Source organism: Equus quagga, chromosome 5, assembly GCF_021613505.1.
Source record: "Equus quagga isolate Etosha38 chromosome 5, UCLA_HA_Equagga_1.0, whole genome shotgun sequence".
Classification (NCBI taxonomy): Eukaryota; Metazoa; Chordata; class Mammalia; order Perissodactyla; family Equidae; genus Equus; species Equus quagga.
This window is the reverse complement of record NC_060271.1, coordinates 17608183-17633049: the sequence shown is the minus strand read 5'-3', so window position 1 is coordinate 17633049 and position 24867 is coordinate 17608183. Positions and strand designations below refer to the sequence as shown.

The 24867-nt window shown below is 40.4% G+C and overlaps 1 protein-coding gene across 12 annotated transcripts; it reads left to right on the top strand.

The window, feature by feature from the left end:
* Window positions 1-7045: 7045 nt before the first annotated feature.
* On the top strand, window positions 7046-19633 carry LOC124239012 (zinc finger protein 879-like). 12 transcript variants are annotated; one of them, XR_006888479.1, is made up of 4 exons: window positions 7046-7120; window positions 8085-8143; window positions 8972-9187; window positions 13800-14027. XR_006888479.1 is itself a non-coding variant. In XM_046660324.1 (4 exons), the coding sequence occupies exons 2-4, from the start codon at window positions 8129-8131 to the stop codon at window positions 19343-19345; spliced, it is 492 nt and encodes a 163-aa protein (XP_046516280.1). In that variant the 5' UTR covers window positions 7078-7120; window positions 8085-8128; the 3' UTR covers window positions 19346-19633. The 12 variants fall into 12 exon arrangements, 8 of the variants coding, with proteins under 8 accessions (XP_046516280.1, XP_046516279.1, XP_046516283.1 ...); XM_046660324.1 differs by lacking the exon at window positions 8972-9187 and adding an exon at window positions 18996-19633 and having other exon boundaries at window positions 7078-7120; window positions 13885-14011; XM_046660323.1 differs by lacking the exons at window positions 7046-7120; window positions 8972-9187 and adding exons at window positions 7400-7538; window positions 18996-19633 and having other exon boundaries at window positions 13885-14011.
* Window positions 19634-24867: the final 5234 nt, after the last annotated feature.

Sequence of the window (24867 nt, the reverse complement as noted above, 5' to 3'; positions counted from 1 at the left end):
CCACGTGACCGCAGATATTTTCCATACAGTTAGTTCTTACAATGTAGGCAGATTGTGTGGATTTGAGAAATGAGGAATGATAAAAGAGTCCAGAGTGTTGCACTAATAAGATTCCCTCTTGAAAGAAGGAAACCTCAGAAATAGTGAGGAATTTTCTTCTCCTCCCTTTTCCCTGACTTTATCATATCAGTGGACTTAGCATTTGTAGAGTGTTGAGCTTGGCAGGGATAGTGTCACACTGGACATGGTGTGGCATCATGGTAACAGTCAGAATTAACTTTCTTAAGCACAAAATATATAAAGGCAAAGGTTGGTAAAGACTAGGAGTCTTGTGTTTCAGGTCCCCAGAGTTAATGGAAGCCCTAAGTGTGGAAAACAAAATGTGAAATTTGAGTTGAAGAGTGCGGTGTCAGGGGCAAAGAAGGATTCTGGAGGCCAGTACATCTGGCAGACTGAAAGAGGTTATAAAAAGCAGGATTAATTATTAGGACAAATTTCACATCAAGTGGTAGAAACAGCTGATGATAGAAGCAAAAGGAATTTAAGTCTGGTCTCTCTTAAACCTTCTGCTGGGCCTCTGTGTTCCTGGGTATATCTAGGCGTTGGAGAATGAATCCTAGCTAGACGGGGAGTTGGAGAACTTTCTACAAATATGCCACAACTGTGGTTTGGATGGTTTAGGAGGATATAGAAATGTGCCTCTAGATACAAGGGAGTTAATGGCTTAGCAAAATTCATTTGGTAGTTATGTGCGGCATGAGTAAGGAGAAAGAGAGGTGTATGAAAGAGACTAGGGAGTGTCCTAACAGGATAATTTAAATTTTAGATGTTGTAGACCTTGACTCTGATCAAATTTCTCCAAACCAATCCACCTCTTCTCATTTCCCCATAAAGCCTTATCTCCTTGTTCCCTGATTACCTGACTCAGTCATTCCTCTGAAATGGCTCACTGCCCTCTCAGAGCTTACTCTGCATCCTTGTCGAGAGTCCTCTTTAACTTCCTATGTCATCGTTATGACTTGACTTTGTGCCTGTTTCACCATCTCTCACAGGTTGGAAAGTCATATTTACAAATAGAAAAAGCTACTTGTTCTCATTATTGTTTTCCAGAAGCCTCCATTTCAGCAATGTTTTCCTTAAAGCTCAGGGGCAGGAGAAATACAGATTTCTCTTTTGTTTTGCTGTCCAAAATGGGAAACTAGACCTGAAACCGGAGATGTTTTTTGTGGTAAAAAACACATGATATGAAATCTACCCTTTGACAGATTTTTAAGCATACAGTACAGTATTGCTAACCATTTACACAGTGTTGTACAGCAGATCTCGCGTGACTGAAAGTCTGTACCCATTGAACAGCAACTCCCCATTTCCCCCTCCTCCCAGCCCCTGGCAACCGCCATTCTACTTTCTGCTTCTGTGTGTTGACTGTTTTAAATACCTGGTATAAGTGGAATCATGCAGTATTTGGTCTTCTGCGACTGGCTTATTTCACTTAGATTAATGTCCTTGACGTTCATCCATGTTGTAGCATATGACAGGATTTCCTTCTTTTTTAAAATATGTGTATACCATATTTTCATTATCCATTCATCTGTCAGTTGACATTTAGATTGTTTCCAGCTCTTGGCTGTTGTGACTAATGCTGCAATGAACATGGGAGTGCAAATATCTCTAGGAAATCCTGTTTTCAGGTTTTTTGATAAATACCCAGAAGTGGGATTGCTGGATACTGTGGTGGTTCTATTTTTGATATTTTGAGGAAACTCCATATGTTTTCCATAGTGGCTGCACTGTTTTACATTCCCACCAATGGTGCACAAGAGTTCCAACTTCTCCATATCCTTGCCAACACTGTTGTTTTCTGTTTTTTTGATAATGGACATCCTAACTGATGTGAGGTGCTATCTTATTGTGGTTTTGATTTCTATTTCCCTGATGATTAGTGATGTTGAGCATCTTTTCATATACCTGTTGACTATCTGTATGTTTCCTTTGGAGAGAAGTCTATTAAAGTCCTTTGCCCATTTTTTTTGCTATTGAGTTATAGGGGTTCCTTATATATTTTGGATATTAAGCTCTTATCCAATATGTGTTTTTTAAATATTTTCTCCTATTCTGTAGGTTGCCTTTTCACTCTGTTGATTGTTTCCTTTGCTGCACAAAAGCTTTTCAGTTTGATGTTAGTTTTAGTCCATTTTTGCTTTTGTTACCAGTGCTTTTGGTTATCATATCCAAGAAATCATTGCCAAGACCAATGTGATGAAGTCTTTCTCCTATCTTTTCTTCTAGGAGTTGTATAGTTTCAGGTCTTACATTTAAGTCTTTAATACATTTTGAGTTGATTTTTGTGTATGGTGTAAGAGTAGGGTTTAATTTCACTCTTATTATGTGTGCATATCTGGTTTTCCCAGCATCATTTGTTGAAGAGACTATCCTTTCCCATTGGGTAGCCTTGGCAACTTGTTGAAGACTGTACATTCATGGGTTTATTTCTGGGCTCTATTCTGTTCCATTGGCCTATATGTCATCTTTATGTCAGTACCATATTATTTTGATTACTGTAACTTTCTAATATGGTTTCAAGTCAGGAAGTGTGAGGCCTCCTGCTTTGTTCTTCTTTCTCAAGAATGTTTTGGCTATTTGGAGTCCTTTGTGGTTCTATATAAATTTTAGAATTGTTTTTTCTATTCCTGCAAAAAGTGCCATCGAGATTGCATTGAATCTGTAGATCGCTTTGGGTAGTGTGGACATTTTAACAATAGTAAGTATTCTAGTCCATGAACACAGGATGTCTTTCCATTTATTTGTGTTTTCTTTAATTTCTTTCAGCAGTGTTTTGTAGTTGTCAGTGTACAAGTCTTTCACCTTCTTGGTTAAATTTATTCCTAAGTATTTTATTCTTTTTGATGCTATTGTAAATAGGATTGGTTTCTTTATTTCCTTTTTGGATTGTTTGTTTTTAGTGTGTAGAAACGCAACTGATTTTTGTATGTTGATTTTGTGTCCTACAACTTTGCTGAATTTGTTTATTAGTTCTAATAGTTTTTTTGTGGAATCTTCAGGGTTTTCTACATATAAAATCATGTCATCTGTGAACAGAGATTCTTTTACTTCTTCCTTTTCAATTTGGATGTCTTTTATTTCTTTTTCTTACCTAACTGGTCTAGCTAGGACTTCAGTACTATGTTGAATAGAAGCAGTCAGGATAGGCATCTTGCCTAGAACAGTAGTCTTTAAAATTTTTCTTTCTATAACATGATATTGGAAGGAGTAACTGGGAATGTTTCATTTTGCTCCTGTTTAGAAGTTATCTACTTACTTGATGAGCCAGAGAAACAGGAGGGTAGCAAAGACAATTTTATGTTCACTTTCAAGAAAGCACTGACCAAGCAGAGAGTCCAAAGTTGTAATCTGAGTATAAACTTTATTTCTTCAAGACAACATAAATGTGAATCAAATGGAAATAATTTGCAACCTAATTTACACTTAGTTATAATAAAAGTTATATTGGAGAAAACTCTTATGAATACACAGAATGTGGAAACGCCTTCAAAAGCAAGTTTTGTATCATTAGACATGAAAAAAAAGCATACAAGAAAAAAGGCCTTTGGATGCAATGAATGTGAGAAAACCTTCCAAAAGAAGTCTCATCTCATTAGACATAGAAAAAAATCATACAAGGAAAAAAAAAAACTTTTGAATGCAATGACTGTGGGAAAGCCTTTAACAGTAGGGGACACCTTATAGCTCATAAAAAAATTCATAGTGGAGAGAGACCCTTTGTGTGCAATGATTGTGGGAAAGCGTTTATGCATAAAGCACAACTGGTGGCCCACCAGAGACTTCACACTGGAGAGAAACCTTATGAATGCCGTCAGTGTGGGAAATCCTTCTCTTGAAACTCCTCCTTTACTCAACATGTGAAATCTCATACACTCGAGAACTCATTTGCATGTAAGGAATGTGGGAGAACCTTCAGGTACAGTTCGTCCCTTTATAAACATTCTAGATTTCATACAGGAGAGAAACCGTACAGACGCAGAGAATGTGGCAAAGCCTTTGCAGACTCATCAGTGCTTGTCATGCATCAGAGAATTCATACAGGCAAGAAACCCCATGGGTGTCCTGAATGTGGCAGAGCCTTCATTAAGAAGTCACATCTCCTTAAACATTCTTTAACTCATACAGCAGAGCAACAAAATAAATGTCACACGTGGGAAATCTTTTAACCAGAAGATTCATCTCATTCTCCATCAAAGAAGTCATGAAAACATGGAAGCTTTGTGAATGTGGGAAAACTTAAAATTAGCTTTTTAATAAAGCAGCAAAGAATTCATCATGAAAAAGCCCTGTCAACTGAATAAACAGGGAAAAGCATGTTCTGAAACTCATACTCTGTAAGTAATATTACTAATTTTATTGAAAAGATTACAGAAAATTTTGAGTTTTATTTGGCATTATGATCTGCGCTCTGTGCTCTTTGCTCCCTTTCTTAAATGCCAGAATTAATAGAGTAAAAGAATTAGCTAAGTATGAACCATAATGAATCAAAATTAAACAGATGTTTGAAAATTGAAACAAGGTATAATTTATTTATTTATTTTACTATTTAAACCAAGTCATTGTTAGGTGCTGGGGGATAGAAAGCATTATATTTAAAAGATACTTATGAGGCGGGGATGAACAGGTTTTTACATCAACATATGTGTTTATGATTGCAAGGTGAATGAACTGGTCAGGGTTTGGTGAATCGAACTCCTCCTCAGTGGCGGAAATGTAAATTGGCATAATCTTTTGGACCACAGTTTGTTAATGTGATTAAAAGTCTTAAAACTTCATACCATTTGACTGAGCAATTCCATTTCTAAGAATCTGTCCTAAGGAAGTAATTAGACATTTGGTAAATGACTCGTGTACAAAGGTATTTATCATTGTGTTATCTACACTAGCAACGGTTACTGCAGTACTCAACCAGCCCTCAGATCTACTTAGTGGCTTATAACAACATAAATTTATTTCTCACCTCTAACACAAGCCCATGCTGGACAGGCTGGGGACTCAACTCCATGTTGCCTCACTCTGGAACCATCCTGAACATATTTGTTACCTACTGCTGAATAACAAATTACTCAAAAACTTAGTAGCTTAAAACAACAAACAATTATTAGCTCACAGTCTGTGGGTCAGGAATCTGGCATAGCTTTACTAGATCCTCTGGCTCGGGGTCTCTCATGAGACTGCAGTCAAAGTGTTGGCTGGGACTACAGTCATCTCTAGGCTCAACAGAAGGAAGGACATGCTTCCAAGCTCACTTATGTGGTGATTGGCAGGCCTCAGGAGAGCCAATTCCAAACTTAGTCATGTGGCTGTTGGCAGGCCTGAGGGCCTACCTGGTGGGAGACATCAGTTCTTTGCCACACAGACCTCTCCAGGTCCCACAAGAACAGCTCACAACAAAGCAGCTGGCTGCTCTTAGAGTGAGCAAGGGAGCGAGGGAGGGTAAAGAGGGCAAGCAAGATGGAAGCCAGAATCGTTCTGTAACCTAATCTCGGAAGTGGTATCCTATCACTTTTGCTATATTCTGTTCCTTAGAAGCAAGTCACTAGGTTCAGCCCACACTCAAGGATAGCAGATTTTAAGGGCTTGAGTATCAGAAGAAGGGGTCACTGGAGGCCATTTTAGAGGCTGCCTGCCACACTGAACATTACAATTTCTGGGGCAGAGGGTAAAGAAACATGACAAATTGTGCACTGGCTCTTAAAAGATTCCTTTTGGAAGTGGCACACATTACATTACATTACTACACATTACATTGCTCATATTTTGCAGCCAAACAAATCGTGTTGTCACCACTAACTTCCAAGGGATGGGAAATTGCAATTCTACCACATACTGGGAAAAGGAAATCCATTATATTTGTGAGTGGCACTGACTACCACAGCTGCAGGTTCAACAGTGGGAGAATAGTTTAAAATTTTTGATACATCCACGTACAGAACATGATGTAACTCTAACAGATCTTAAGCAGGATTTCTCCTTTAGCCCAGGATGGAAACTAGGATCAACAAGTGAGGAGCATCAAATACCCTACATTATTTATTTTTTTTAAAGCCACAAATAATTGGGGGCCAGGCAACTTCTCCACTTCCACGACTTAGTAAAAAGTAACCAAACCGACTTCTGCATCCTCAACCATCATTCCAGACCTGCTCCACCCACCCCCTCAACCTCATATAACTAGAAGATTGGTTGGAGGGGCGGAATGGGAATCACAAGCGTCATGAATCAGCCCTGGGGGAGAGTGCCCTGGTGTTTCTCTCCAAAAATCAAGTAAGGATTCCAAGAGATTCCCCCCACAGAGACTGGGGCTACTTGCAAGAAGCTCCTGGAAGCCTGTATGGAGACAGCAAGGCAGAGAGGGGCGGCCAAGTGGCTACCACATTGAGCACACTATCTGGGGGAGGGGTGGACCCAGAGGGTGGAAGAGGTCACACTGGGGTGGAGCCACCCATCAGAGGACCGTGCGGGAGGGAGGGCCGCCCAGACCGGCGCCGCGCCACCCTGTCTTAGAACGCCTGCCCGCCAAAGGCGCCTGTGCAGCCGTCAGTGGGAACCAGCGCGGTGACATCCCAGAGAGCGACAGGCCACGAGGGAGACACCGATACCTCTTCGCACTCTCAGTCCCCAACCCCCAAAGGAGCCCGACCCCGACGTGCGAGGGAGGAGAAGTCATCCCGGCCCGCCCCTCCAGGAGCTCCGCGGGACGGCCGAGCTTCTACAGCGGCAGGAGAGAGGCTGCGGGCACTCCCATTGTCGCAGACCAGGAAATAAAATTAAAAAGTGGTCTTTCTCCCCTCAGCAAGGCGGAAAGAGGCGTTTCCACACGCCAGGCTGACGGCTGGGCCAGCGGACCCGGGGGCGACCGGGCGGACCGAGGGGGCGCGCCGCAGGGGCTTGTGGGAGTGTCCGCGGCTCTCTCCGCGCAGGCGCAGTGCGGCGGGGCGGCGGGCTCGGCCCCGCGGCCAGGTGCCGTGGGGGTGAGGCTGGGCGGCTCTTCACGGCAAGACTGGAGGGGCTCCTGGGTCAGCGGGAAGATGGAGATCAAAGGGCCAGAATGAGGGTGGGATTGAGGGACTTGAAACTTCAAATCTGGGGCCCGGGAGCGATGGTCCCCAAAAGAGTGTGGCGCTGCGGTTTGCCTGTGGAGGGTTCTCCAAAGCAGTCTCTTCACCCAGCTCCGCTCACCGCGGGCAGGAGCATTAGTGGAAGCTGCCGCCCGAGTGACTTCAGGGTCCCTTTCTCCTTCAGACTCCAGTCTTGTCTCAACAGCCCTGTGCCCGGCTGCTCCCGGCTGTGAGCCCCTCAAATCGGGGCCGCGATCACTGGGTAGCGGCAGTGCGGGTCCGCCGTGTCTCTCCCCTCGCAGAGCAGTGTGTGCAAGGTGCCTCCACCCTTTGGTGCCTCAGGTTTCTCCCTAAGTGTTTGGTCGCCTGCTTTGCAATCCTGTGTCCAGAGCCCCCTATCCTGAGTTCCTCCAGGTATGTATCCAGGGACGAGCTTAGTGTAACTCTGAGCCTGGCTGGGTTTCCGACTATGGGCCTCTCGCTGGCCGCGCAGAGACTTGGGGCCCGGGAGAAAAACGCCAGCCAAGAAAAAGCTCTTCCCGAGCCCATAGGAGTCAGCTGTGCTCTTTCGAGTGAAGGCTGCCCCTCCACAGGCAGCTGGTACCCGTCTTGAGAGCACGCACCTGTGACCTGAGGCCTCCTGCCAAAACTATGAGCTAAGGCTGGAGTCTGGAGGTGGAAGGGGTTCTGGAGCTGCTGGGGCTGCAGAGGTTACTTAGCAAGGCTTGGGTCAGGCGGCCACTTTCAGAGAACAGGGAGGGACCGTGCGGGTTTTGACTCAGAATAGAGGGGAGACGATTTACCTAAGATGGTGAACGATCTGTAGGGTGGAGAAGAGAGGGCATCATAGGTCAGGGCGGTTGAGGGAATGGTTCGGGCAGGGCATAAACAGTTGTCCCAGCTGGCCGCTCTGGGAGCTGCAAGGCAGGCTTGGTGTCTCATGGTTCCTTTCTCGCCCAGCTCTGCCTCCTTAACTCCCTGACCTTGCCCAAGAGGAAGATGAGATGACCAATTCCCAGGTGAGGTACAGTTTTCCTTTTTCAGTCTAGAAGGTGTCTAGAGGAAAAAGATAGTTCCTCTTCCTTCCTTAGGAAAGAAAGAAACCAACATTTATGGAGCACTTACTGCATGCTAGATATACATAACGTTGATTTTTCTTTTAATTCTCACAACGGTTGTGAGAAGTGGATGATATTCCCATTTTACAGATGAAGCAACCAGCTCAGTGAGGTGTAGACATTTGTCAAATTCGCCAAGCTATTAGATGGTGGAGCCGGGATTCATCTCTTAAGTCTCTTGTCTCTGCTGTCCGTGTTGTCAGTGGACAAGTCTTCTTATCCAGGGACTGAGTCTAAATTGTCCACAACTAGAGGACTGGGCCTAATCTGTGAAATGAAGAACTCCAAAGGAAGTGCTCCCTTCTTTAATTTTGGTCTCTTCTGTACCTAACATTCATTTATCTGCTCAGTCATGGCTGCTCTGTGCTCATTTGTAAGACCAAAACAAATTGACTTAGATACAGTTCTTACTTCAAAGTGTGCAGTTTCTTTGGGGGAGATCAATATGTTCATGCATAAAATAGAGATGACAGCAGTCCCCCATTACCTGAGGGGAGGGATTCAGAGATCCCCAGTGGGTGCCTGAAACCATGGATAGTACTCAATTCTATACATACTGTGTTTTCTCCTAAGCAACAGGCTACCAGCCGGGTAGTGTATGCAGCGTGGATACGCTGGACAAAGGGATGATTCACGTCCCAGGCAGGCTGGCAGCACGGGTCACAACTGGCACACAATTTAAAATGTACGAATTGTTTATATCTGGAATTTTGCATTTCTTATTTTCAGACCATGGTTGACCTGGGGTAACTGAAAGTCTGGAAATTGAATCTGAGGAAAGTGAAACTACGGGTAAGGGGAGACTACTACTCATGTATACAGTAAATAAATTGAAAAGAAGCCATCGCTGAGTGCCAGTCTGAGGACTGCAGTCAGTGGTATCTGTGCTAGAGGAGAGGAAAAATCAGTGTGCACCAGGTGATCAAGGAAGACTTCCTGAAGGAGGTGAGCTTTATATTTCTTAAAGATTGGAGTATATAGTGAGCTTCCATACCTCTTTCAAGTCTTCTCTTTTGTTGCTCATAATTGCTTTATGAGCTGGTATCTGATCAGTTTTTTACAATGTTTCATGTGTGCTTGAGTGGAATGTATATTCTCTAACAGTAGGTGCCAACTTCTGTAGGTGTCCATAAAATCTGACTTGTTCAAAATTTCTGTACCTTTACTAATTTATTTTTCTTTGCTTGACCCATCAGTAAGTGAGAAAAATATGTGTGGAATCTCTTTGAGTACTAGATATCTCAATTTCTCTCTGTACTTCCATTTTTAAAAATGTAATTTGAAGATGTTTTATGAGGTATATAAAAGTTTACAGTTGTTATATCTTCATGGAGAATTGAACTTTTTATCCTTATGTAGTCACATTTTATATCACTGGTGATGCTTTTTGTCTAGAAATCTATTTTGTGTGATGTTGGTATAGCTATTCCAGCTTTCTTCTGGTCTTATTTGCCTGGTTTATCTTTTCCCATAATTTTACTTTCAACTTTTTCATGGCCTTTTGCTTTTGGTGTATATCTTGTTAACAGTTTATAGCTGAATTCCCCCTCTGCCCCTCAATCTGATGATCTCTGCCTTTTTAATTAGCAAATTTAGTCTATTTGCATTTAGTGTAGTTGATATATTTGATGTGTTTATCTTACATTTTAATTTTATTTGTCCATTTTTTTTCCTGTTTTTCCCTCCTTTCTTACCTTTTTGTTCCTGTTGTTTTTTAAGTGGTCAGAGCTTCTTTCCCTGTGTTCTTGTTTGAAATTTATAACCTATATCTATTGTTTTGGAGATTACCCTTGAAATTTTATTATGCATATTTGCAAGTTTAAGTTTAAATGTGTTAATCCCTTTTAGAATAATGCAAGGACTTTAAAACTCTTTAGTACTGATCATATCCCTGTTTGACTTATAAGCTATTGTTTTCTGCTTTTTAATTCTGTCCTTTTAATAAATTAGATGTTATTCAAGCCATTATTTTATACAGACAGTGTTTGTTTGGATTTACGTATATATTTACCACTTATTTGCTTGTTGTTCCCTCTTGTATCTCGGCCCTTCCTTCTGGGATCACTTTTCTTTTTCTGGAAGTACATTCTTTAGACGTTCCCTTTTAATGCATCTTTAGACATTCCATTTGGTTTTTTTTTTTCACAATTGCATGTTATTTCCAGATAATTTCTTTGCTTGATCATGTTATAATTGCATCTTTTATTTTTTTAAATAACTCTTGTATTGCTGTTCTGGTTCTGTATCTGATAGTTTAAATATCTGTAATTGTTGGTAGTCTAAATCTGTTTTCTGCTGACTCTCACCTTTGACTTTAATTGTAAGTTCACTGATTGCTCTTAGTATATATGTATGAGTCCCATGGGAAATTTATCTCCAGAGAGAATTGACTTCTGTTTCTGCCAGTAGCTTAGAAGATGCCACTAACATGGGATGATTCCAAGTCCTCATGGGTCCCGGGTTAGGCTAAGCTCCCCGTCCTGCAGGATACAGGGTCCCATATCCCATAGCATTGCTGCTGTTGGCATCTCTCCAAGGGGCAAACCCATCCCTTCCAACTGCCTGTCACTCTGGTCTCAGGTCACTGGGTTGTTTTGTTTTATTTTTTCCTTTTCAGTTGTGGGGAAAAGAGTTGTCCTTTTTCTTTGGTTCTAGTTAGATGGAATTCCTTGTTTTTGTAAAATAATGTTACTGACCTGTAAAACTTATAAATATTTTTACCATCTGATTTGGTATTTTTCAACTTCACTAGTAATCCAGGAGATGTTAATTATAATATAATGAAATGGCATTTTTGCCACTTGTCAAATTGGCAGAGATTTCCAGTAAAACCAAGACTCTCAAATACTTTTAAATTAAATGTCATTTTGCCACAAACTTTTTGAAGGGCTTTTGGAAATATGTGTCAAAAGTCTTTGACCTCACAATTCTACTTCTAGGAATTTTCCATAAGAAAAAGAGCTGATGAATGTATAAAATTTAAATACAGTGATATCACTTGCGGTACCATTATAATAATGAAAACTGGGAAGCAACTTAAGTGTCCAGTATAGGGAGATTCTTAAATAAATTATGATATAACCACGTGGTGAACCACTATGCAGTCATTAACAAGGTGTGGAAGAATATTTACTAATAAGGAAAAATGTTCATGATGTTTTCTTTCAAAAATGTTAAAAAAAATCTCCAATTTTTAAAATTTTCATATATATTCCAAAATGTAAGTACAGTTGTCCTCTCTTATCCATGGTTTCACTTTCCACAGTTTCCGTTACCCACAGTCAACTGCCATCCAAAAATATTAAGTGGAAAATTGCAGAAATAAACAATTCATAAGTTTTAAATTGCACACTGTTCTGAGTAGTGTGATAAAATCTCATGCTGTCTGCCATCAACTCTGTCCTACCTGGGATGTGATTATGCCTTTGCCCAATGTATCCACCCTTTATATGCTACCTGCCTCATAGTCATTAGTAGCCTTCTTGGTTATCAGATCGACAGTCGTGGTATTTCAGTGCTTGTGCTCACGTAACCTTATTTTAGTTAATAATGGCCCCAAAGCACAAGGGTAGTGATGCTGGCAATTCAGATATGCCAAACAGAAGTCGTAAGGTGCTTCCTTTAAGTGAAAAGGTGAAAGTTCTTACTTAATAAGGAAAGAAAAAAATTGTATGCTGAGGTTGCTAAGATCTAAGGTAACTTTTACTACAGTATATTGTTATAATTGTTCTATTTTATTATTGGTTATTGTTGTTAATCTCTTACTAAGCCTAATTTATAAATTGAACTTTATCATAAGTATGTAAATACAGGAAAACACAATGTATGTAGGGTTGGGTACTGTCTGCGGTTTCAGGCATCCACTGGGGATCTTGGAATGTGTCCCCTGCAGATAAGGAGGGACCACTGCAGTAGTTATTTTTGGGCAATGTGATTATATATTTTGTATTCTTTTCTGTAGTTTTCTCTTATTTTCTATAATAATTAGCACTTTTGTTATCAGAAAAAAGCAAACGAAATGTGATTCTCTTTGTGGGGGTGGGAGGTGGGGGTTATTTGACGTGTTTGTTGTTTTGACATCAAATTTTCTTTCCATAGATGAATGGTAATTATGTCAGTACGTACCCTAGGAAAAAAGTCATAATTTAAGTGTCTAGCCTAGAAATACAAGCCAGCACCGTGTCAAACTGGTAGGCTAGATTAGAGACTAAGAGTTGCCAATGTATTTTTTTTTATTATATAAAAAGAGTTTGGAGCATTTAGAAAAATCCTAAGCCAAGTGAATAAATAGTACAGCTGTATTGCAGAGACATTCTAGAAGCAAGGAATGTAAAGAAAAACCAGAGATTGTACTTTCTTTACATAAAAGCAAATAGAGCATGGGCTGAGAGGTTTCCCTTATATCAGCAGCTAATTTATCTGTGTCTGCTACTCACTGTGTGCAGGATCATTATAGATATGAGAACGTTTCAACACTGCAAGTGATTTTTCAGCATAATCTGTAGTGGTACAGCCATGTGTACACTTGAGGTTGATTGTGCTTTAATAGCTGAAATTAAAACCTAGGGTTGGGCATTAAAAACTGTAGTTTTAGGCATTTATATGACATATTTCTATTATATTTAGGAATAAATTTTAGAAAATAACAAACTGTAACTGATGTGGTTATTCATTATTGACTAAGAACAAATCCAATTTTATGTATGTATCTGAGTAAATTTGTAAAACAAACTCCTCAATAAGTTTTGTCAATCTCCTGATATTCAAGACCAAGTCAAAATATTAGCAGTGTCCCTATATTCAAGACCACCTTGAATATTTTCATTTTTACAGCCAGTTCCCAAAAGCTTCCCATAATTAAGAATTGAAAATGAGTGCTAGAGTATGAACATACCTAATTACTGGGAATTTATTTTGATCCGCTTTGTTTTTAAAGTTGCTATATCTCTAGATTTAGCAATTTTGCATTAATTCACTGTTATGATGAATATTTTATATAGGAAATAACTTTTTGATAGTTGAGAAACAGAATTAAGACAGTGGATAGGTATCCAGAACATACATATTAAGGGTACCTTCAAGTATATAATATATAGTCTTAGGAAATAAGAGTTAAGGGGCTGGCCTGGTGACATAGCGGTTAAGTTCGCATGCTCCACTTTGGTGGCCCAGGGTTTGCCGGTTCAGATCCCGGGTCCCTTCTTCTTCTCCCCAAGCCCCCCAGTACATAGTTGTATATTCTAGTTGTGAATGCCTCGTTGTGCTATGTGGGACGCCACCTCAACACAGCCTGATGAGCGCTGCCATGTCCGCATCCGGCAACTGAACCAGCGAAACCTGGGCTGCCGGATTTTGCCCAACCGGAGCTCGTGAACTTAACCACTCAGCCCCAGGGCCGGCCCCTTTAAATTGGTTTTTAAGAGCCTTTTGTATTAGTAGGGTTGGTGAGCATCTATGTTAGATATACGTATCTTTTAAATTGTTTTTATTCTTTTAATTATCCTTATGGCTCGGGGCAGAGCTCTGAAGCCCCTTTGATTCTGCCTTCCCTTCTCAGTGTTGCCAGGTTGACCCTTTGTACCACGAACGCTGGTGTAGATGCTTGCTCACTGAAGAGGCATTACCGTTCATTGGTGTTTTAGGAACCTGTTACGTTCAAGGATGTGGCCATGGACTTCACCGAGGAGGAGTGGGGGCAACTAGACCCTGCACAAAGGGCCCTGTACAAAGAGGTGATGCTGGAGATCTACGGCAGCCTGGTCTCAGTGGGTGAGGACAAATGTGCTTTCAAGAACTTTTGTTTCCTTGGTCGTTAAAAGCTGTCAGCTCTTAAAGTGTTTAACTAAGCGAGAGCTTGCGATTCAAATATCAGAATGTCCAAATCAGTATTGAGAGAAAAATGTTGCTACCTAAGTAAAAACCTGCTTCCCCTCCCCCATTTGTATTTCTTTTTTGTTGTTGTTGGGGTGAAATTCACACAACAATGTTAACTACTTTAAAGTGTCCAATTCAGTGGCGTTTAGTTACATACAGTGTTGTATGACCACCTCTTCTGTCTCTAAAACGTTTTCATCACCCGGAAAGAAAACCCCCTTACCTGGTAAGCAGTCGCTCCCCATTCCCCCCTCCCTGTAATTGCTTTTTAATTAGAAGAATATTGAAACAAAGTATATTGCATATAAAGTAAAAAGTGTCTTTCAGACTATTTTCTATTTGTGTGTAAGCAAGCAGAAAATATATAGCTCACACATATATTTAATGTATATTCATGTATTTATCTGTTTATTTTACAAAAATAAGTTCTACAACTTTTCTTTCAGTCACTAATATATACTAGATATCTTTACATGTCAAAATATTTAGACCTATTTCAGTCTTTTTAATGGCTGTATCATATTCCATTGTATGATGTATTGATGTACTGAAATTGATTTTTTAACCAGTGCTTTATTGATGGATATTTAAGATACTAATTTTTCTCTATTATAAATAATGCTGAAATAAATGTCCTTGTACTTGTATTTTCGGATACTTACTCCATTATTTCTATAGAATAAATATCTAGAAGAGGAATTGGTGGGTCAGAGATGATATCTCTACTTTGCTATCAAATTGCCCCTTGAGAAGTTTGAATCAGTTATCTTCTCATCATGAGAATTCCCATTCTCCACACTCTCACTGACTCGTAATCTTTTTATTCTTTGCCTGTCTGAAAAGTAGAAATTACCATCTTCTGACTTTCTGCTAGTCTTCTCTTCCTCACAGTAAAATAGAAACTCTGCTCTTCAAGTTGCTTAGGCCAAAAACCCTGAAGTCATCCCTGACTCCGTTTCTCTCTCACCTCCTAATGAATCCGTCAGCAAATCTGCCAGCTCGCTTTCAGGTTGTATCCAGAATCCAGTAACCCCTCACCACCTCCACTGCCGGTACCCTAACCTGATCGGCCAACCTTCCTCCCTCATTATGGTAGCTTCCTGCCTGGCCTTCCTTCCTTCCTCACCCCATCCAGGCCCGTTTTTCATATGGCGATCACTCTCATCTTTTAAAACTCTAATTCAAATGCAAACCTTTTCATATGAGTGTCCTTCAGCTGGTGAATGGTTAAACAAACTGTGGTACGTCCATGCTATGGAATGCTGCTCAGCAGTAGAAAGGAACAAACAGTTGATTCACACAGCACCTTGGACAGATCTGAAGGGAACTGTACTAAGTAAAAAAAAAAAAAAAGTCAGTCTCAAAAGACTACATACCGTATGATTTCATTTATATAACATTCTTGAAAAGACAAAATTGTAGAGATGCAGAACAGCCTAGTGGTTGCCAGGGATCAGGGATGGGGAGAAGTGGGGAGTGAGATGGATCTGGCTATGAAAGAGCAGCATGAGGGGTCCTGTGATCAAACGGTTCTACGTCTTGACTGTGGGAGTTACACGTCTCCACATGTAATGAAATCGCGTAGAACTAAGCACACACACCCACAAATGAGTGCATATAAAATTGGTGAAACTCGAATGAGGTCTGTGAATTATTGACCTCATCATCTTAAATGGAAGCAAAATTATAAAAATTTGATTTGAAAAAATATATTTTCTGTAGAAATCTTAGAAAATACAGATGATTAATGAAATTCTATTCCACATTTTATTTTTAAAGGTTTTATTTTTCCTTTTTGTCCCCAAAGTCCCCTGGTACATAGTTGTGTATTTTTAGTTGTGGGTCCTTCTAGTTGTGGCATGTGGGACGCCACCTCAGCATGGCCTGATGAGTGGTGCCACGTCCGCACCCAGGATCCAAACTGGTGAAACCCTGGGCTGCTGAAGTGGAGCATGTGAACTCAACCACTTGGCCACGGGGCTGGCCCCCACATTTTGTTTTTAAGTATATTCTATTAAAAAGGGAATATTATTCAGTGCTAAAAACAAATGAGCTATCAAGCCATGAAAAGACATGGAGGAAACTTAAATGCATATTGATAAGTGAAAGAAGCCAATCTGAAAAGGCTACATACTATATGATTCCAACTGTATAACATTCTGAAAAAGGAAAAACTATAGAGACAATAAAAAGATGGTCTCCAGAGGTTAGAGGGGCAGTGGAATTATTAGGCAGAGCACAGAGGATTTTTGGACAGTGAAAATATTTTGTATGATACTGTAATGGTGGATACATGTCATTATACCTTTGTCAAAACCCATGGGGTATACAACACCAAGAATGAACCCTAATGTAAAGTATGGACTTTGGGTGATAATTTCAACATAGGTTTGTTGATTATAACACATGTACTACTCTGTCCAGGGATGTTGATAGTGAGGGAGGTTTGTTGAGGGAAAAGGGGAACGGGCAGGGGGCATATAGGAACTCTCTATATTTTCTGCTCAGTTTTGCTGTGAATCTAAAATTACTCTATAAAATAAAGTTTATTTAAAAAACAAAACACTGCAGCAAAAACAAAAAACCAAAGTAAAGCAGTTGGGGTTAGAAAAATCAAACCCACAAACCAGAGAAAACATCTTGTAACATTTCATGTGTGTGCTTCCATTATTATTTCTGATACATAATATATACACATATGTAAATATGTATTTATACAAAATGGGGTTATACAATTCATACTTTTGTAATCTGCACTTTGCATTCAATCTATTGTGCCCATCTTTCTTTTTTTTTAATCTTTTCTGACTCATCAATCTCTTTCAGAAGACCCTTACCCCTAAAAGTTAACGGAAGTACATGCATACAAAATTTTTTATACGTTTCAGGAGATTCATCAACTCCTTAAGCCCATCTGTGAACCCCTATCCATTTTAATAGCTGCATAGTGTTCCATTGTGTGGAACTACCTTGATTTATCCAAACATTTATTAATTGAATTAAATATACTGGACACTGCTCTAGATACTGGGGATACAGCAGTGGACAAAACAAGTATCACCATGTGACATTTACAATGGGGGAGAGATAGACAATAAATAAATAAATAAGTATGTATTAAATGACAGTGGGTGCCCCGAAGCAGGGTGAGGAAAGGTGGGGGTAATGGCAGGGTGGATTGTGATCGGGGAAGGCCTCTCTGATAAGGTGACGTTTGGTCGGGGATCTGAAGGAAGTGAGGGAGCAAGCATTGGGGATATCTGGGGGAAGAACATTCCATAAACAGTCCCTTATTATTGTGTCTTAGTCCCTTTGGGCTGCTGTAACAAAATACCACAGAGCAGGTGGCTATACACAACAGAAATTTGTTTTTCACAGTTCTGGAGGCTGGAGGTCTAAGATCAGAGTGCCAGTTTGGTCTCCGTGTGGCAGACTTCTCTTTGTATCCTCATATGGCTGGTGGACTCTGTGGGACTTCCTTTAAAAGGGCACTAATTCCAATCTTGAGGGCTCCGCCCTTATGACCTAGTCACTTCCCAAAGGCCCCACGTCCTAATACCATCACCTTGGGCATTAGGTCTTAATTTGGGGGGACATGAATATTCAGACCATAGCATGTTGAATGTACGCCTCCTTTCCACTTATTTTCCTGTTAAACAGTACTTCAATCTGCATTATTGTACATTTGTCTGATTATTTCCTTAAGACAACTTTCTAGAAGTAGAATTGTGATGTCAAAGTGTAAGTACATTTTAAGGCTTTTAACACTCACCCCCGCAATGGAAATATCTCTATGCAAGCCGTTGTTCAAAGTACTTCACTGGAATTAACTGGTTTAATCTTTACAATAACCCTGTGAGACAGATGGGTATTAACATCATCCCCATTTTGTAGAGAAGGAAACTGAGGCACAGATATCTATTTTTCTGTCTATTCTGTAACCTCGTTACTTTTTAGTCACTGGTTCATCATGGACATGACTCCATATCAGTATATCCAGATCTGCCTCATCCTGTTTTTTTAACCTCATCCTTTTTTAAGAGCTGGACTGTATTCCATTGTACAGAAACACCGTAACTCATTCTAGTCTCCTCTTGATGGACATTTAGGCTATTTCCAGTCTGGCAGTATTATAATGTTGCAGTTAACATTCTTATGTACCTTTCTGCTTAGGGTTTTTTAAAGTTTTATGCAGTGATTTTGGATTTGACAATTTCTTTATGATTGTTAATATTCTTCTGGTGGATTATACCTTTTGTTTAGTGTGTTTTGCCTTGAATTCTGCTTTGTCAGCTATTGACATTACTTATCTTCTTTCTGTTAGTTAGCATTTGCCTGGTATATTTTTGTCTTTTGCAAGCTGAATATGGTTGGCCTTTTTTTAACCTAATCTTGGAGTCTCTAAGACTCGAAGGGGAATTTAGCCCATTCACATTTACTGTGGTAATTGATATGTTTGATTTGATTCCTGATATCTTATTTTATGCATTCTGTTTAATCCCCCACTCCTTATTATTTGGAAGTTCTAAATGAATTCTTATTTCTTTCCTTTTCCCCTCTGTTATTATTTTGAAATTCTACCTCTTACTTTTTTTTTTTTTAAGATTGGCATCTGAGCTCACATCTGTTGCCAATCTTCTTTTCTTTTCTTTCTCCCCAAAGCCCCCAGTACATAGTTGTATATTCTAGTTGTAGGTCCTTCTGGTTGTGGCATGTGGGACACTGCCTCAGCATGGCCTGATGAGGGCGCTAGGTCCGTGCCCAGGATCCAAATTGGTGAAACCCTGGGCCACTGAAGCAGAGCGTGCAAACTCAACCACTCGGCCACAGGGCTGGTCCCCAATTTTCTCATTCTTAAAGCATCCCCTTTTCCACACAGGAAAGAAACTTTATGACTGTGCTGAGTGTGGCAAGAGCGTTAGTCGGAGCACGGATCTTTGCTATCATCAGAGAATTCACACTGGAGAGAAACCTTTCGTATGTGATACATGTGGCAGAGGCTTCAGTTATAACACAAATGTCCGCATTCATCAGAGGGTTCGTACAGGAGAGAAACCTTTTAAGTGTGAGGAGTGTGGCAAGGGCTTCCATCAGAGCTCCAATCTTCACAACCGTCAGAGAGTCCACACTGGAGAGAAAGTGTACAAATGTGGTAAGTGTGGTAAGGGCTTCAGTCAGAGCATAGATCTCCACGTGCATCACAAAGTCCACACAAGAGAAACTGTTTAAGTATGAAACTCTTAAAGCACAAACTTCCATGCTTATCAGAGTCCACACAGGAGAGAATCCTTCAAGAGTGAGGAGCGTGGTAAGGACTTCAGTCACAGCTCTGATCTTCACATTCTCCAGAGAGTCAAACTGGGGAGAAGCTCTACAAATGTGATGTGCGTGAAAGGGCTTCTTCAGTCAGAGTGTAGATCTTCGAGTTTGTCAAAGAATTCACAGGAGAAACACCATTTTTATGTGATAAATGTAGTAAGGGCTTTGGAAGGAGGCTCACCTTGAGTTCCTCAATAAATCCACGCAGGAGAGAAATGTTACAGATGTGCTGAGTGTGGTAAAGGTTTGATTTGGAACACAGATCTTCTCTATCAGAGAGTCTGCACCGGAGAAAACCATTAAATGCGATGCTGTGATAAGGGCTTCAGTCGCAGCACAAACCTTCATGTTCGTTAGAGAGTCCACACAGGGTGGAAACGCTGTGCATGCCGGAAGTGAGCTCAGGTCTTCACATCCATCAGATTTCACCTGGGAGGAAACCTGAGTGTGGAGAGTGTGGTAAGATCTGCTGCTGGAGTGCACATCTCCCTCTTTACCAGAGAGGCCGTTTCTCCCACAGTTCTGGGAGCTCCATGAGAGCACAGCTATGCACACTTTGCTCACCTGTGTCCCGAGCTCCTGGTGCAGTGCCTGGCGCGAGGAGCCACTCAGTAAATATCTGTTGAATGAGAAGCCACGTGGGAGAGAGCTCCTGTTTGTGTGATATGTGTGGTGAGGGCTTCAAGGTCCACACATGGAAACCTTTTATTTTTTAAAGTGGCTTTTTTTAAAGATTGGCACTTGAGCTAACAATTGTTGCCAATCTTTTTTTTTTTCCTGCTTTTTCTCCCCCAATCCCCCCAGTACATAGTTGCATATTTTAGTTGTGGGTCCTTCTAGTTGTGGCATGTGGGACACCGCCTCAGCATGGTTTGATGAGTGGTGCCATGTCCACACCCAGGATCTGAACCGGCGAAACCCTGGGCCGCCAAAACAGAGCGCGCGAACTTAACCACTCAGCCATGGGGCCGGCCCCCAGTCAAACCTTTTTAAAACATATGTTGTGTGGTAAAGATTTCAGTCAGATCACAGGTTTCATCATGAGTTAATCCCTACAGGAGAGAAATCCTGTTAACTTGGTGAATATACTAATGGACTTTATCAGAGATATATTATTAAATCAGTGTAGTAAATTTAAAAATACATATCTTCAACATAAGAATCCAGAACCCCAGAACTGTCAATTATAAAAATAGTCAAAACTCATATGTTAAAACACATATCTGATTATTATTCAGGAAAAACATCCTATGATTACCCTAAATGGAATTACGTGTCAGGCTTTGGACTGACCACCTCCACATAAGATCGACTCCACTAGAATCTGGGTAGCAGTAGCTATTCTTTTGTTTTATATTTCATCTCAAAGAGGCATGTGTTAGACATAACCCATGAGTTATCCAGGACCAGTGACTAACAAGGTCTTCCTCTGGGGAAGATGCCCCTTACCTGGCAAAGTGCCCTTCTAGGCTATGAGCCTGCTGGCCCTAATTGAGTGTCTCCCTGTCGATCATGTCACCAAACTGCTGGATGTCTTGCACCATGCATTGTAGAAATCACCAGGTAAGGCATCTGCAGGGTAGAGGAGATGACTAAAGAAAGGGGCTGGGTCAGGGTTTATGGAAGGCAGTTAGAGGAGAGGAAAGCAGTTCTGAAAGGGTAGGGAATGGTTAGAAGGAAAAGGAAAAGAACAGTGCCTGGGAGGTGGGTTTTGGGATGGTGGGGTGGAAATCCCAGAGGCTTCTTCAAAGTCTCCAGCAGGTGTTTTGACCCCGAGTACAGTCCAGGGAGAGATCTGTGCTGGCGAGAGAGTGGCCTGTAGTGGGTAAAGATGGGCCCCATTAGCATCAGGGCCAGTTGGGACCAGGAGCAGAGGAGCTGCTGTGAAGGGCTTTGGCAGGCAGCTCCATGCCCCATCGTTTTCCCAGGTGGGCCACGTCAGGTGGGACCATTATCCCTCCAATGGAAGGAGGGATCATATATGAAGGCAATAATAAGGTTGACCCCTTTCAGGAGGCACAGATTAATCAGAGACAGAGGCTGGGGGCCTGGCTGTGGAGAGGGAAGACCTGAGCTAGTGGAGGTTAGGAAGAGGTCAGTAACCAAGTTTCATACTCAATCTGGGTAGAGAAGAGAGGTTTGTCAACATTTCCACCAAATCCTTCACCTAAGAGCAACATGTTCTCTGTGCCCCCTGAGCAGCCATTTCAGAGGAAGGGATATCCAGGACTAGAAAGACTTTCAGGCTCTTTAAGAGGGCTGCCAGTTGCGCTGTCCAGGGCCCATTGGCCTAACGTGGGAAAGGAGGTTGGTATCCTCAAGGACTATAACGGCAACTGGCACGCGTGGGGCACTCAAATATTGGTCAATGAAGGTATTAATAAAATTCTCACAACACCTCTGAGGTTTTATATTAGTTTCTTTTCTCTCTCTATCTCTTCCCTTTTATTTTTTCTTTCTGTTTTTAGATTTTAAAAAAATATTTTAAGTATACAGTATTTCAGACATAAAGAAAAGTTCAGAAAATAACTATTTTCTCACTTCTGAGATTAAGTAGATGTTAAAACTTTTGACATATAGCTTCAGATCTTTTGTTAGGGGAAAAAAACCAAACAACACATACAACTAAAGCCTCATGCCCTATCTTTTCTCTGAACTCTGCTCAGAGGTAACCATGCCTAAGTTACTGTGTATTCCTCCTGTTATGTGTTTTTTTCTTATGACCTGTATGTCCATGGTATTCTAAATTTTTATATAGATTATATCATATTGTATATTATCTTTTTACCAATTTGCTTTATTCACTGAACATTACATTTTTGAGATTTTTTTATGCTGATATTTTAGAACTAATTGATGGATTTTGATTTCTGTCATGTTCTAAGCTATCAGATATATATTCTTTTAATAGAGTATTTGTATATCCCTGTTCCAAGAACAGACTTTTGACTATTACAGCTTTATAGAAATTGTCTTGGCTATTCAAAGCCCTTTATTCTTTCATATAAATTGTAGGATCAACATGTCAAAATCCTTGAAAAAGTCTGTTGGATTGGGATTTGGCTGGGGGGATGTTTTTTACCTTTTTCTCTCCTTTCATTCTTTCCATTGGATTATGTTCTCTTTATTCTCCCTTTATTTTCCTCTACAAGGTTAGTGGTCAAATTTTATCTCTTTTTGTTTTACGTTAACAAGCATAACTTAAGGTCCGTGTTATGCCCTCCTTAACACTGTAGAGAACACTAACTCTTCTCCTTCTCCCATGGTACATGTTATGTTGTATATGGTTTTAATTTCACTGTGTTTTTAACAACAACAACAAAAATTTGTCACTGTTATTACTATTGTAAATAGCCAGTGCAAGTTAGGATTAACATACACATTTGCCAATTTCTTGCAACTGGTTCTTGCATTTCCTCCTTCCTTCTGAGTTCCATTTCCCAGCCTCCCAGATTAGGGGCAGATTGTATAGTGGTTACAAGCACCAGCTTTGCAGCCAGACTGCCAGGGTTTGCTATCTGGCTCTGTTGCTCTCTGGCTGTGAGTGGATCACTTAATTTCTTTGTGCCTCAGTTTCTCCATCTTAAAAATAAAAATGATAATATTATTTACTTTGTGGGGTTGGTATTAGGATCAAACGAATTAATACATGTAGGATGATTAAAATAGTGTCTGGCACATACTAAGCCTTATAGAAGAGTTTCTTATATAAATGAAATGAATCCCTCAGTAGTTTTTATGCAAGTGAGTCTGAGAGTAGTAACTTCTTGATTTCTCCCTTACTCTTGAATTACAGCATAGCTGGGTATAGGGTCGAGATTGACGTTTATTTTTACTCAGCAGTTCCTTAGCCTCTAGTGCTGCTATTGAAAAGTCTGTTATTCGCCTAATTTCTGTTCCCTTTGAGACACTCTGTCTTTTCTCTCTGGTTGCTTTTAAGATGGCCTCTTTATCTTTAAAGAGGTTTTGCAAAATCCTGAAAAGCAGAAAAATGTTCTGCCATTTTACTAAATGTATGTAGATGTAGGTTTACTTATATTTTTCCTAATGAGGACACATTGTGCTTCTACAATGCTGTAAATTTTTTATTCTTTATTATATACTTCTACTTCTTTTAGGTTTATCATTTTCTTCTAGCTTCTTGAGTTACATGGTTAGAGCTTATTTATTTTTAGCCTTTTTTGTTCTCTTCTAATAAGTGCATTTCAGTGAATTTAGTTTCCCCTGAATACTTTGGCAGCATCCTTTCCAGAAGACAGTTTGGTGATATATATCAAAAAACCTTTAAAATGTCTATGCTATTTGACTCAGAAATTTCTGAAAAAACTGGAAAGAAATACACTAATATATTAATAATGTCAATCGATGATTTTTATTATTTTTTTATTATTTTCTTTTATTTTTAGGAAGATTAGCCCTGAGCTAACTGCTGCCAATTCTCCTCTTTTTGCTGAGGAACATTAGCCCTGAGCTAACATCCATGCCCATCTTCCTCCACTTTATATGCGGGACGCCTACCACAGCATGGCTTGTCAAGCGGTGCCATGTCCACACACGGGATCCGAAGTAGTGAACCCCGGGCCGCCGTATCGCAGTGTGTGAACTTAACCGCTGCACCACTGGGCCGGCCCCTTTATTTTTTATTTTATGCTTTTTAGGACTTTGCAAGCAGTCTCTAATGCTTCCCAATCCCTATTGACAACAGTATTGATTCTTTTAATTACAAAATGATATATATCTCTCGTCAATTATCAACATATTATGAAGCAAAGGTAAGTATAACTGGTTTATGATGGAGTGTCAACTCACTGGGGTTTATGTGATCATGAAATAGTTTTACTTTTTTCCAGTCACTGCCTTCATCCATATTCTGTTGAATCCCCCTGAATGAGTGAATGATTGAATGAATGAATGAATATTGAGTGGGAAAGAGACCCTGAGGAAGGGCTTTAGGAAAGAAGAAGGCTTTCCCCCTCACCAGTTCCCTGAGGAAGAATACAAACTGGGTGACAAATTACAAACTGGTGAAAATATTTGCAGGCCATCTCACAGACAAAGGGATTCATCTCCTATTTATCAAGAGCTCTTAGAAATCAAGAAGAAAAAGTACAAAAAATGTGGAAAGACTGTTCAGAGATCCTACACGTGGCCCTTAAATGTATGAAAAAGTGTCCAGCTTTCCTCCTAGTGTGAGCAATGTACATCAAAGCCATTGCAAGATACCATTTCCCACCTATCAGATTAGCAAGAAGTTGAAAAGTTAAAAAGCCCATTGTTAATGAGGCTATAGAGAAATAGTCATTCTCATACATTGCGGTGGAGGTTGCAAAATCTAACTCCTATGGAGAGGAATTTGGCGATATGTACCAAAATACATTTGCCTTTTGATCCAATTATCCTATTTCTGAGAATCTATCCCACAGATACACCTG

What these genes read in the sequence shown, in the direction of transcription:
- LOC124239012 (XM_046660324.1), top strand. An exon ending in CGGCAGCCTGGTCTCAGTGG is followed by an intron (nt 14,012 to 18,995) that starts GTGAGGACAAAT and finishes TTTTCCACACAG; the next exon opens with GAAAGAAACTTTATGACTGT.